This window comes from Montipora capricornis, chromosome 6 (assembly GCF_036669925.1).
Source record: "Montipora capricornis isolate CH-2021 chromosome 6, ASM3666992v2, whole genome shotgun sequence".
Classification (NCBI taxonomy): domain Eukaryota; kingdom Metazoa; phylum Cnidaria; class Anthozoa; order Scleractinia; family Acroporidae; genus Montipora; species Montipora capricornis.
This window is the reverse complement of record NC_090888.1, coordinates 26,896,866-26,910,367: the sequence shown is the minus strand read 5'-3', so window position 1 is coordinate 26,910,367 and position 13,502 is coordinate 26,896,866. Positions and strand designations below refer to the sequence as shown.

Genomic DNA, 13,502 nt, shown 5'->3' with positions numbered 1-13,502 from the left:
AGTACTGCTCGATTCTATGATCCATTAGGCTTGCTGTCACCAGTTATCTTACCCTTAAAGTGCATGTTCCAAGAAATTTGTCATTTAAAACTTGGTTGGGATGAAGCCTTGCCGGAAGGTCTCGCGTCGCGCTGGAAGGAGTTACTACAAGACATGTGGGAAGTCTCAAGCATTGTAGTGCCTCGTTGCATCCTGGGTGATGTTCAAGTCGAAGAGGTCACGTCTATTCAACTGCATGGGTTCGCAGATGCTAGCAAGTCTGCGTATGGAGCAAATGTCTACATCAGGTTGACAACCTCTGGAACCAGTTCTGTTTGCCTTCTAGCGTCCAAAACAAGAGTTGCTCCCTTGATCGGTGAATCAATCCCTCGACTGGAGTTAATGGCCGCCTTGACACTTGCGAATTTGATGACAGCCGTGCATGAGGCATTGACCTGCACTATGAAGATAGACGCTGTTTTCAATTGGACTGACTCTCAGATCGTGTGGTGGTGGTGGATCAATAGAGAGTTTAAACAATTCAAGCTGTTTGTTCAGAATCGAGTTCAGAAGATCTGAAGTCTCCACAGATCTGAAGTCTCCACAGAAGTCTGTGGAGTAAGGATCACTGGAGATATTGCCCGTCTGAGTCTAATCCTGCTGACATAGCGTCGCGAGGGTCAAAGAGTTCTGTTCTCGCTCACAGTGATCTATTGTGGAAGGGAGCTCCATTTCTGAAAGAAGGAGAAGTTCAGTGGCCAAACCTACCTGATAATCCAATCGGTGAGAGTACATTCCCAGAAGAAGTAACAAAGGAATTGAGAAGGAAACCTGAAATTTCAAATGTTATGACAGTATCCGTGCAGTGCTTTCAGAACATTTCAGAAGTCATCTGTCCAGAAAGATTTAGTAGTCTCAGTAAACTTGTCAGAGTAACCGCTCTTGTGCTGAAATTCATCCAGAAGCTCAAGAGGAAGATAGAAATAACTGACATCAGTATGGAGGATCAGAATATTGCTACGAATCTCTGGTACAAAGACGTTCAAGCCAAACTTGAAGAAAAGGAGAAATCAAGTTCGACTTGGGAACAGTTAGGAGTCTTTAAGGATGCCGACGGACTTCTGCGATGCAAGGGACGAATCCAGAAGTCTTCATTTCCATACTCAACAAAACATCCCATTCAGTTATCTAGAAAGCAGCATTTCACTAAGCTCGTGATCATGCAGTCCCGCGAAAACGTGAATCACAATGGAGTTGGAGAAACTCTTACTGAAATCCGATCACAATTCTGGATAATCAAAGGAAGGCAAGCTGTTAAGGATGTACTTTCCAAGTGTGTTACGTGCAAGAAATTACAAGAAAGAGCCTACAGCTCTCCACCTACTCCACCACTACCTGCATTCCGAGTTTCAGAGGAAATGGCTTTCTCTAAAGTAGGTGTGGACTTTGCCGGACCCTTGTACGTGAAGAATATATACTTATCCAAGGGAGAAATGCACAAGTGTTACATTGCTCTGTTTACATGTGCTAGTACAAGAACTTTGCACCTTGAACTTACGCCAAACCTCTCCGCCAATTCGTTCTTAAGAGTGCTGAAGCGATTCTTCGGTAGAAGAGGACTACCGACCCTGTTTATTTCAGACAACGGGAAAACTTTCCGAGATGCAAAGGTTAAGAAGTTTGCTCTTGATCGGAACATTGACTGGAAATTCAATGTACCCACAGCCAGCTGGTGGGGCGGATTCTTCGAAATCTGTGTGAAACTTGTGAAAAGGTGTCTCAAGAAAGTGCTCGGAAATGCAAAGTTGAGTTATGAAGAGTTAAAGTCAGTGTTGATCGAAACTGAAGGCGTTTTGAATTCTACGCCATTGACCTATGTCTACGATGAGCTAACAGAAACTCCACTTACGCCTTCTCATCTTGTAATTGGTCGTCGACTTCTAGATCAATCTCCTGCCATCACAGTACCTGTAAACACTTTACCTAGACGAGAGAGATATTTAGACGGTCTTCTCACCCATTTCAGAAATCGATGGAAGAAAGAATATCTTACAGGTATCCGCGAGTACCAGAAACTCAAGGGAGGTGAACCAAGAAGAACAATTCAAGTAGGCGACGTTGTGCACATTTATGCTGACAAGACACCCAGACAACAGTGGAGAATGGGGAAAGTAGAGAAACTGTTACAGGGACAAGACAACGTTGTGCGCGCAGCAGAAGTGGTAACAGTAGATAATTCTCTCCGCAAGACTCGCTTAAAACGTCCAATTCAAAAGCTCTATCCTCTTGAAATCAACGTGTGTGACGAACACGTAACTAATGCGAGAACAGGACAGTTTGACAGTGGAATGAACATTCAGATAGTTAGAGATGAAGACATCCCTACAGTGATCACTGCTCCGGGAACTGTCTGACCGTATCTTGAGCGTTTGACACTGAAGCTAAAGAGCTAAATTCGGGTTTGCGTTAAATCAGTCTGATTTGTTGAAACTTTCTTGATTTACTTCGACGTCAATCAGGGGGGAGTGTGTTGAAAACTGGAAACTAGTGTTACACGAGCTTTAGTTTGATTGACATGTGACAGGAATTAGATCTTATCGGGTTTTTTGGCGGTATTATATTTTGTGTATTGGCGGAATTATATCTCGGAAATCTTAGGAAATCGTGTCTACCAGGAATTGTATTCTAAAAGGAAGTCATCTATCATTAAAGAGTTTGGATCATTAAAACACTGTTGTACCCGGAGACTGCTTCATCCTTCACGGTTTTTAATTGTTTACAAAAAATAAGTTCGAGATTAGAAGTGCGATTGCTTGGGTCGACGGAAAATGATATTCAGTCAGCTCATGTTAAGTGCGACATTTGAACCGCCCCAAGGTTGAAAAAAAAAAAGATTTTTACCACGCGTACAGATTTTGCATTATGTCGTACGCATTTATCACAACCACTCAGGCAAAACTCTTTTTTTTAGTGTTGCTTGAAGAAAAAACTCGACAACCTTTGGACATCCTATACTTATTCTCTTTCTTGATAAATTGATCTCCATCGAATCCTCGGTCAACTAAAATCTCCGCCGGCGTCTTCATCTGGTGCATGGGAAATGAATTATCATTTGATTATTAAAGTAGGGAGACAAAAAAAATGCGGAATTACTTGATCATTTGATCTCTGGCTCTTCTTGCCTTGGATTTCCTTTTCATTGCAACTTCGAAAAAAACGAAAGAACTGACCTGTGCTCGTTGCTCAGTCCTCTCGACAAAACCTGCAAATACAACACTAATAAACAGGGCTGCCATTGGAGGATGCATCCTATGGCTTCGATAAGGCTTTTCGATTACCTTTTAATTGTAAAAAGGACACAGCAGCATTGAGTAGTTGGAAAGGGTGTCTCGCGTCTAGGTAGAAATTGAAAGCACTAGTTAAACATTTGCAACTCACCCGTCAATCTGTCAGTCTTGATTGGGTCATGTATAAACTTAAACGCAATAATTTGTCATGTTCCCCTTTATCCTCGCATGTGCTGCTTCCTCGATTTTCCCCTTTTCGCTTTCGTCATCAGAAGCACCACTACTACCACCACCGCCTTCGTTATCCTTGCGACCATTACCTTCAATTTCACAGCTCTGAGCTTGACTCAGGTTTTTTTTTTTTTTTTTTGGTTTGACATATTTTATCAATGGAAACTTAATGTAGACTTTAATTAAATTTCGTATAGCCCAAGGAGATGACATTAAAGGGGATGTTTTTAATACGTGCGTAATAGAAAAACAATTCAAGGTTACAAGGTAACTAAAATGCAAATTTGAAGCCAAGGGTGATTTTATTGCGTAATTTTCAAACATCTTCTGTTTGCTCGTCCAAAAACAAGACATTTCAAAGTTATCAATATATCCAAATGTCTTTCTGAGTCAAGTAAAACTACTATGCTAAGTACTTAAAAAAAAGAAAAAAATTTGAAGCGGATACAATGAGCGCAGATTAAATGTTTTATGGTAGTACGTTTAATGTTTTTTGACGAATATGTTTTTATATGGGGCTAGCCACATTGAAGTGAGAGTTGAAGATAAATAAGTAGATATATCTCTACCCGCAAACATAAATGGCATCTACAGAAAAAAAATATAAAGCATGCCATGTCTTGTAGAAACGCTGTCTGAATTTCCAAGTTGCTTTAGTGAGGATCCGTTCAATCCCATCCTTTTTTTCTTTCATTAGTGTGTCGGTGTACCTCATCTCAAGCCCAAAGCTGTCGTAATTTCGAGGTTATAAGTTTCCTGGACAAATTTTCAGAGCTTCAACCAGTCTACAATTTGGCTTAAAAAGCCTTACTGGGTGCACCCCAGAAAATATGAAAAAACGCCTCACATTCAGCTTCACGGAAAGGGCATTTTCGGTTTCTTTTTTTTAGTTAAAGAGGGTTTTTCCCAGAAGAGGTCATGGGAAGTCTATTGTGGATCAATGTGGTGCTCTTGGCCCATTAGGAGATAAGTTTTCCCCCAATTTAACTTCTAAAACTTGCAGTGTAGTTGCCATTTTTCGTGACCTCTAACGTGTGATACCCTTTTTTTTTCAATAAAGACTTTGTACGTTAGTTGAGTCACTTTTATTGTGATTTCTAATTCACAAATCATTGATTCGTAACAAAATTATACGTTGTACTTACCGACAGAGAACTTTTAACTGTCTTAAGCATAGATGCGACCACACCATATGCAAGATGTGGAAATGGGCAGTGCATGTGAAGCCATTTTATGAGATTTGAAAAAATTTTCCATTCGCTTCATTTTTTTGTGACGTCCATATACTTCTTGAAACAAGTATACTTGAGAGCTTTATTAAAAGATTCTATATCTATAGCATTCTGAGTCCACCATTTTTAAAGTGTTTGATAATTAATCACTTTCCTTTTTATTTTATCTCCCTTTCTGCTCCACGCCAAAAAAAGTTTAAAAAATCGTATTTAGCCCCCTAATAACACGTTGCTCTTTTGACTGCAGAGAAGTCAAAACATGAACGAACTGAGTGGCAGCAAAGCAAGGCTTTTTAGAACAGCAATTTTCCCAAGCAAATTTCTTAACCTTCGAAAACTCCACGAATTCAAATGCCGGGCCGCTCGGCCGTAATGGGCGTGGGCCGCGGGCCGCTGGGCCGCGGCCCTGCTTTTAGTAAAACCCCCAGAACTGTATATTTGAATACGAAATTTCTATTTTCAATTTTTGACGGAACTGGCAGACTCCATATTCGAAGGAAAGGACACTTTTTATAAATTTGTAACACGGCATGGAAATTAAATTCCGTCATCTATCAGCTCCCACCAAATTCACATGATTAAGCTTGTTATTTGTCTTTGATTATCCTAGTGTCTTATCAAGGGCGCTGGTGCAATGGTTTAAATAAATAAATTTGGGGGCATTTTCGAGTTTCGTCGTTACAGCGTAGGCAAGATGAGAGACTACTCAGTCACTGAACAGTTTAATTAAGGTGCCGCTGCAAATATTATTTTTCCTGAAGTTATTATAGGAAACGGAAAAGATCTTTTAACGACAGTTATGGTCAAAGTTAAATCGATACTCCTAGACGAAGCGCATTTCGTAGTGAAATAATGAATGGTCAACTGGATATTTTAGGCTTTCATGATCATGTAATACAACATTAACAGATTGGTATTCGAGTCGTTCTGCGAGACATCCCGTGGAGTTTGGTGTGGATGCTCAATCCATCCTCCACACCGAATCCGCGACGTCCCGAATGGCAGCCCAATGCCCGGTTACCAACTGAGCCACCGGTTACTAAACACTACCCGATCTCGGGTAGTGTTTGGTAATCATAGTGACATAGAGGGCCATGCATTCTCGTCCCCAGAGCCCTCCGTTTCTTTTGGTCACGTGATCGACGAAACAAAAGGCTCTGGTCGCAGCCAAAACCAGATGTCCTTAATGCATGCGCATTTCCTTCAAGTTTTAATAATCGTGAGAGAGGGGAGAGAAGATATAGACCGTATTCATAAACGGCGCCATAGTCATTATTCTTTTTTGTTTATGGTAATCTGCCTTACTAGCTTTGATTGTACGAACAAAATTCAAAATAATTTATGTTCTAAAATGCGGCAAGAGAGGATGAGTAGCACAAACACAAAAGAATAATTTCTTAGCCGCTATTTATGAATACGGTCTTTTGGTATAATAGATGCTTCCTCAGTGGATCATTATAAAGAAGCTTTTACTTAAAAGGCTTAATTTGAATGCCCTTGTCGGATAATTACGATCGAGACTGATCTCGCAGGCGATGCAATAGGGAAATTAAGCAACGACAGCGGCGACGGCATCGAGAACGTCACAAATCTGCATATTCAGTGGACAAAAGCAATAGTTTTGCACGCCCTGTACGTACGTGTGTTATTTTTGTCCATTTCTTTGCCGTCGTTTGAAAAAAATTAGCAAAATTTGAGGTTTTATCAAGGATATCAGCACTTGAGACAAATTTTCATTTTCTCCGCTAAATTATTAATTTTTGCCAACTGTCCAAATTTCAAATAAATTGGATAGTTTTTGTGGACCTTGTCTTATTAAAAAGGTTGAAACAGTTACGAAGTGATTACAATAACGCGAATTTATATTTTGAGATGACGTTCTCTTTGCCGTCCCCGTCGTCGTTGCTTACGTTCGCTATTGATTTCGTGGAAACCTTACGCCTTTTTCGTCGTAGTCGCCAGAATTCAGAAATTCTAGCATTTAATTTTTTTGAAGAGCGCTCAAACAAGGGCTTGCCGAGTCCCATTTTTTCCCCCCGAATGATAAATTAAATTCTTAAGTGCGACTTGAGCTTTTTGTTTCGCCGATAACGTAACCAAAAGAAACGGAGGGCTCTGGGGACGAGAATGAGGATCATACAACTGTTTGTGAAATGGGGGCTAACACATACTCAGAGCATTCTCGTCCCCAGAGCCTCCTTACCCTCTTAGCCGGCAAAGGCTGGGCACGAATCTGGGAACGAAATGATACTCAGAGCTGAAAAGACTGCACTTCCATGCGCCTTTTTAGGGTTTATCTGTCTTCGTCTCCACTAAAGTAACGTCAATGAGAACAAACAAGAGGAAGTTCTGTAGTGGTATGTTTTGAAAGAAGCAGCTTAGCTGTGATGTGCAGTGTCAGTTGTTTTGGAAAGCAAATACAACTTTTCTCTGTGTTCACAGTTTGGCAATATTTCTCCTTGGGCGATTGGTTATTGATATGACAAAAATGCAAATCAGTAATTTTGCTAGAGCAAACGAAAAGAAATGTAATGGCCAAGAAGGCTTTCGGACGTGAGATATGCTGGTTCTTCACAGTCAACGCGATGTGCTGTTGACTTTTGCTTGGTAGCAAACCCAGTCCTGCATCAACCGGCACCGTTTTGTGGAGGCTACATATGCTGAGGAGGCCCTTATTTATCGAAGTCTGCGACAACAAAACATCCGACATATCGCAAGGACTACTCTCCAGAAAGGCTGCTTTGCCACGACGATTATTCGCTACACGAATTTTGACTCAATCTTCAGGATAAAAGGTTTCCTGTCTTGCGGTGATGTAAGCCCAAATCCTGGACCGGTCGATGCATTAAATTCAAGATCAAACCAGCGAGAGAATAGTCGAAATATTTGTCAGCTATGTGAGTGCAAGGTAGCTCGAATTTTACGCACCTTGAAGTGCACGCAATTTAATTTACTAATTCACATGAAGTGTAGTGGAATGTTTTCTAGAGAATATAACTTGCTAAGGTAAATGTCGAAGTGCGGATGGGTCTGCACCAAATGCTTGTTTACCGCGTTAACTTTCACCGAAACGTATGATTTGACCAAGGAACAGAAGGATCACTGCCAGTCGAGTTTATGCAGTGACACTGCTTTTGCTGACCCGAACCGGAATGAGCCTGACCTGGTGAAACAACGTAAGTCCCGTAAACATGATCTGCTTATAATTCACCTAAACATCGAGCTGAAATTACTGAGCAGAAGCCTTAAATCACATGTCATAATACTTGCTGAAACGACAATCGACTCTTCTTACAAATCTGATCATTTCCGACTACAAGGCTATCAAATGTACAGGAAGGACAGAAAGAAACAAGGCGGAAGACTTATTGTCTACATTTCTTCAACTATTGCTTCGAAAACTGTGAAAACACCAACATTCAAACACATTGAGGTCCTAGCAATTGAAATGAAGATCAACAAAAAGGACCTTCTATTGATTGGAGCATATAGGCCACCTAAAGTAACGGGTAAAGATTATTACTTGACCATGGAAAGAGAGCTGAATTCATGATTTATGGGGCCGAGTTGCAAAAACAAACACTAGTCCTCATGGGAGACCTCAACCTCAATAGCCTGGATACAAACTAAAGAGAAGGCAAAATCTTCAAAGATTTATCGAGAAGCACCCATCGAGAAGGCTGACTTCGAGAATAATTTTATTACACATAACGATGAATGGGCTTATATTAGAAACGCAGGCTAGTACTTCGTGTCAAGCCGGCACCTTCACATTAACATTTAGAATATCTATACAGAAAGTATCCCAAACATTCATAAAAGCTAACCTTAAGGCCTAATTAGGACTAAAGAAAAATTTCTAGGGCTAAGATTAGCTTTTATGAATGTTTGGGATACTTTCTGTATATTCTAAATGTTAATGTGAAGGTGGCTTGACAAGAGGAAACGCAGCAGAAAGACAAAGAAAGCCAAAAGGTAGTTTTAGGTATTATTTATTATTCTCTTAGTTTCGCTTATAAATTTCTGAACATAAAAAAAATATTTTACTCCAGCGACAGCAAGAACGGGCCAAATAAGAAGGCTGATGTTATTTATATTACAGACATTGATGGCCGCCTGTCAGCAAAATATACAAGCGCAGAGGTGAGCATCTTTGTTCTAACGGCACAATAAACTCACGGTGGACAGTCGTGAATAAATGTGCGTAACTGCCTTCATGCAGAAACCACAACAACAACCAGGAGATTCTGTATACCTTATTTTGAAAAGATTATTATTAAGCGCACATGCACATCATCTACACGTAAACGTCAACGGGTAATCACATTGAACCTATCAATAGCAAAATTATAAATAACATTATAACTAAGCACTTCAAAACTCATTGATAATTCATGAGCCTAAAAGTCTATCAAGACACCGATAAAAAGTCACGTGCACGACCTTTAAAGCCGATAAAAATTCTTTATAAAAAGAATGGTATAATGAGGCCCGGCTTGTTTTTTTTTTGTTTTTGTTTTTTTTTTTTTTTTTTTGTATGCTAATATAGTTTTCCCCTCACGTTATGCTATTTCTGACAGTTGTAGCCTGCGAAATTGACAGAAATAGATATTTTGCCAGCACGGATCAGAGGACTGAATCAGTCTAGGTTCAGCTTTCTTCGGCAACGTTTTTGTTAACTTTTCCCCTTAGCCTTCAAGGGGTAGTGGCACTTGCATAGGGTTTGGAGAATGCCTTCCCTCTTTCCCAAAGGGTTTTGGGTTTTCGTATCCTGCAGGTGCCCAGTGTCAGCACCATCAAGTATGCTAACGTATTGTTATGCGGAGTTCGTATTCATATGGTATATTGTAGCGCTTGCTGTCCTACATGCCCGTGTATCTACACAGTTGTGTTGTGATTGGCTTAGTCGTGTTGTGTTTGATTGGGTAGTGAAGTAAAAGTTTGAACCTTTGTTCGGACTCCCGAGGCTGTGTATCAGCCCGGCCTGAGGGGTAGAGGGTTTTTGCCCTCTCCCCTGGCCCAGGATAGAGGGACACGCTCTTTGTGCAATGTTTTTGAAGCCGTTCAAAAAATTGAATCTCTTGTTTTATCGGGTATAGAAACATTCGGCTACGCCACGTGTTTTTAAACGCGATAAAACAATGTTTCTTGTTTTTTAAACGTATGACATTAAAAAAGGAAAATAAGGATCTTTTCAACGAACCAATAGACTCAAGACTATGGATACTTAAAGTAATATCATTCCACAATCTGGTAGTGGAGGGATAATTATCTTTTAAAACATTCCGTGCGACTTTCAAAGAGAGAGTAATTAGATGCAGTTTTAATAAGTAGTTCTTTCACAAACTTGCTAAGGTAGTTTAACTAGCTGGGACAGAGATTGTTCAGGATCTTAAAATATTACAACAATTTGTGAATCGCCCCTCCAATCCTTACATCTTCCCACCCCATTTCTAGTTTGCATGAGATGATTTCTGGTTGTCTCCTTAACCCTTTCACTGCCGAGGGCTTCCCCATTGACGAGTAAAATCGTCTGGCGTTAGACAGAGTAAAATCTATAAGTGTCAATTTGCATTTTCGGCAGTGAAAGGGTTAATTGATGGCCCTTGGCACAATTTTAGCTGCTTTGAATTGGACACGCTCAAGGAGATCGCTTTCACTTTCCGTGCAGCCGTCCCATGACAAGTCAGCATACTCCATAACAGGACCGGCACCAAAGTAATGAGTTGTATAATTCTGTCAACTTTGATTCTTTTGATTCCTTTGAGCACGTTGTAATTGAGCCTCTTATAATGATTTTTTTTTTTCATCTATGAAAAAACGTCTAGGAAGCTGAACATGCTCAAAGGAATCAAGTTCAAAGGTGACAGGGTTACGTTATAAACCTCAAAAATATGAGCCCTCCAAGGGAGGTTGCTGCTAAGTACAACGCCTATAAAATGGGTGTGTTGTGAGACCTCAACAATAAGTCCGTGTGCGGTGGTTTAACTTGCCTCACTGAAAAGACCATACATTCAGTCTTCGTGGGGTTTGTAATAACAAGTCATTCCCGTACCCAGTCTCGGATCTTAACGTATATGTGTGTGTGAGAATTAAAGGTTGTTTTAATCCTAAATTATACTTTCCAAGGTTCATCCAGTGAGAGTATTATGACAAAAAAGTAACAGATTATTAGGTTTTTCTTCTAGTAGTGAAAATTACTAAAAGAGAGAATGAAAGTGTTTGCACTGCGTATACAGTATTTTAAAGTAGTAGCCACTATTAATTTCATTTAACAACTTATAAGCCTGCCGATGTCGTACGAATTTCATTATTCAGTTCAACATCATCATAATCATCATTATCATTTATTTTGGTGTTTTGAATCTTAATTGGAGGTCTATATATTTATTACCTAGGAAATGTACATTAAGCACAAAACTCAGGAACTTTCAGTTTACGTTTCTTCACAGAAGAAATGCCACAAATTCCTTTTTATTTAAAATTAAGTTCTTTGACACAGATCTATGTTGCTTCTGTCAAAATGCCCAGGAAACCCTAATTCACTTGTTCTGGGATTGTCCTGTTTCAAATATTTTTTGGAAGAACATACAAATTTCCTGATTTAAGTTAACCTGATCCAAACCTCTCACGTTCTAAGGAAAACTGTGTGTTTAGGTCTTGATGAGGAAAAAGGAGGAATTTTAGTTAACCACTGTTTACTTCTAGCTAGGTACTATATTTTAAGATGTACGTTCAGCAATACTAAACCTTCGATATTAGAATACCTTTATAAGATTAAAAGCAATTTACAGCTAGAAAAACAAATCTCAGTCACAATAGGAAGGCAAAAAGCATTCGAAAAGAAGTGGCACAAAATAATTCAGTCGCTGTGACTTTCTGAATGTTTTTCTCCTTTTTTTCGCCCCTCTGTTTTTTTTTTTTCTGGCTATTGTCATGTAATTTGTTGTCTAATCCGATTTGCTCCCCTCCTTTTTGACAAGCAATAGGTACCCCCTTATCGATCATTGTGAAGCAATATTGTAATCTGTTTGTAACGTTTTTTTCTTTTAAGTTTAAGTGGTGTATTATGTTGTTACTGTAATTTAAACAATAAAATAAATAAAAATCACATTATTTCAATAGTTTAAATTTAACAAATAGAAGAAATACAAGAAAATGTAAAATACGACGTTTTGGAGTAGTCTTGATTCCATTATCAAAAAAAAAATTATATCAGTTAATGCCTAATAACAGTGCTTAAAGCGATTTTTGGCGCTAAGAATTATCAAAGGTGCAAAGATTATAAAAATACTTACTTTCGCACGAATGGAGTCTGATTGCACGTTGAGATATGGTTTTAAAGCTTTCATGAAAAGCATTTCGTGCACTTAACAGTCATATTTGTTTTTCCCTTTCTTAAGCACTTCGAAACGCTTTAGCAGGTCCTGATACTGAAGGGTGGTGTGTACTTTTAGGCTCAGATCCTTATATTGTTCCTTTGCAATATCTGCTGAGATTTAATCTTCAAATGGTAAAAATACTCGATCCGTGTCATCTGTCACTTTAGATGGTGATAAAAGCTGCTGCTGGACACAAACCTTTGAGTCAACGAAACGTTTGATGGTAGAGTTAACGACTCGGAGGGGTTTGGGGTGAGAATACTGTCTTCAGACTGTCACATTCGTCGGAAAAATGAACCATTAAAAGTTTCGTTGACCCAAAGGTTAGTCCTTTTTATCCTTGCAAGTGTTCTCTCCTCTTCTCTTGGAGAGAAAAGAAGACAACACCTGCGGGGATAAACAGGAACGTACTTTTTTTTAAAATAAAGTATATTGAGGGGTAAAACATTAGCGACGACAAACAAAGGAATAGCATGAGATCTGTTACCAGCAAAGAACATTAACCGAAGGGCTCGTTTTTGTAAGATAAAGATCTTTCTCAAATAAATTTCTAATTATGATGATGATTATGGTAGAAGTGATGATTTCGATATGGAAGAGAAAAGGAGAGACGAGGATAAATAGGAACATGGCTTAATGTTTAATGTATATATGTTTAATGTTTAATGTATACATGACTCAGTGGAGATGACAGATTGACAAGTGGGTTGTGAATCTTTAATTGCCTCTTTTATGTGAACTCAGAGGAAACTTCCAAGTGCTGCTGGTTTCAGTGTTCTTACAAAGATTACCACGGAAAGCCTTGTCCTAGCCATAAGATGCATCTCGTGATCACCGTCCTGTTAACTGGTGTAGGATTTGCATTTTTTGTCGAGCGGACTGCGCAGCAAGCACAGGTTAGTTCTCTCGTTTTCGCGATGTTGATATTAGAGAGTTTTAGCACCGACGACGAGAGCGCCTACGAGTACGAGTTTAGCTCCTTCTCGTAGTCGTACTCGTTGTCGAAAAAATAAGGTTATACGTTAAGCATACATCAACAACGAATACAAAAATAATTTGGGGCCTGTTTTTAAACTTTAGCCGGCGCTTTCACGTTCAGCAAAAAGTTTATGAACGTGTTACAAGAGCAAGTTTAAAAATAATTATTTTAGAGTTAATCTATTGAGATTAAAACTCCTTAGATCGCCGATGACAACTTGTAAAAGAGGCAACTTTAGCTTACACATAAACGAATTTCGATCAGAAGTCGGTTTTCCACGCAACTTTTTATTCGGTTTTTTGTGAGTAAAGCTGCATCTACCAAAGCAAAAGTAAATAAAAGCAAACCGCTAATAATCAGTCAATTGAGTTTCTGTCAAGATTAATCTGCTGAAAAAATCAGCTGTCGTAAA

At 39.3% G+C, this 13,502-nt stretch overlaps 2 protein-coding genes across 2 annotated transcripts in view; both read left to right on the top strand.

The window, feature by feature from the left end:
• The first annotated feature begins 153 nt into the window (after positions 1 to 153).
• LOC138053512 (uncharacterized) lies at positions 154 to 2,393 on the top strand. The gene is made up of 2 exons (XM_068900140.1): positions 154 to 527; positions 587 to 2,393. The coding sequence occupies exons 1-2, from the start codon at positions 154 to 156 to the stop codon at positions 2,391 to 2,393; spliced, it is 2,181 nt and encodes a 726-aa protein (XP_068756241.1).
• A 10,470-nt stretch (positions 2,394 to 12,863) lies between these two features.
• LOC138050404 (uncharacterized) overlaps positions 12,864 to 13,502 on the top strand; it is a 71,655-nt gene continuing 71,016 nt past the window's right edge. The window contains exon 1 of the mRNA XM_068896735.1: positions 12,864 to 13,007. Within this exon, the coding sequence (XP_068752836.1) occupies positions 12,930 to 13,007 (78 nt within the window). The 5' untranslated portion in view covers positions 12,864 to 12,929. The remainder of the gene's footprint in view (positions 13,008 to 13,502) is intronic.

Excerpts from the sequence above, each read along its gene's own strand:
- LOC138053512 (XM_068900140.1), top strand. The coding sequence starts at position 154 with ATGTGGGAAGTCTCAAGCATTGTAGTGCCTCGTTGCATCCTGGGTGAT. Across the intron at positions 528-586 it reads GAGTTTAAACAATTCAAGCT|AAGTCTGTGGAGTAAGGATC; the intron begins GTTTGTTCAGAA and ends AAGTCTCCACAG.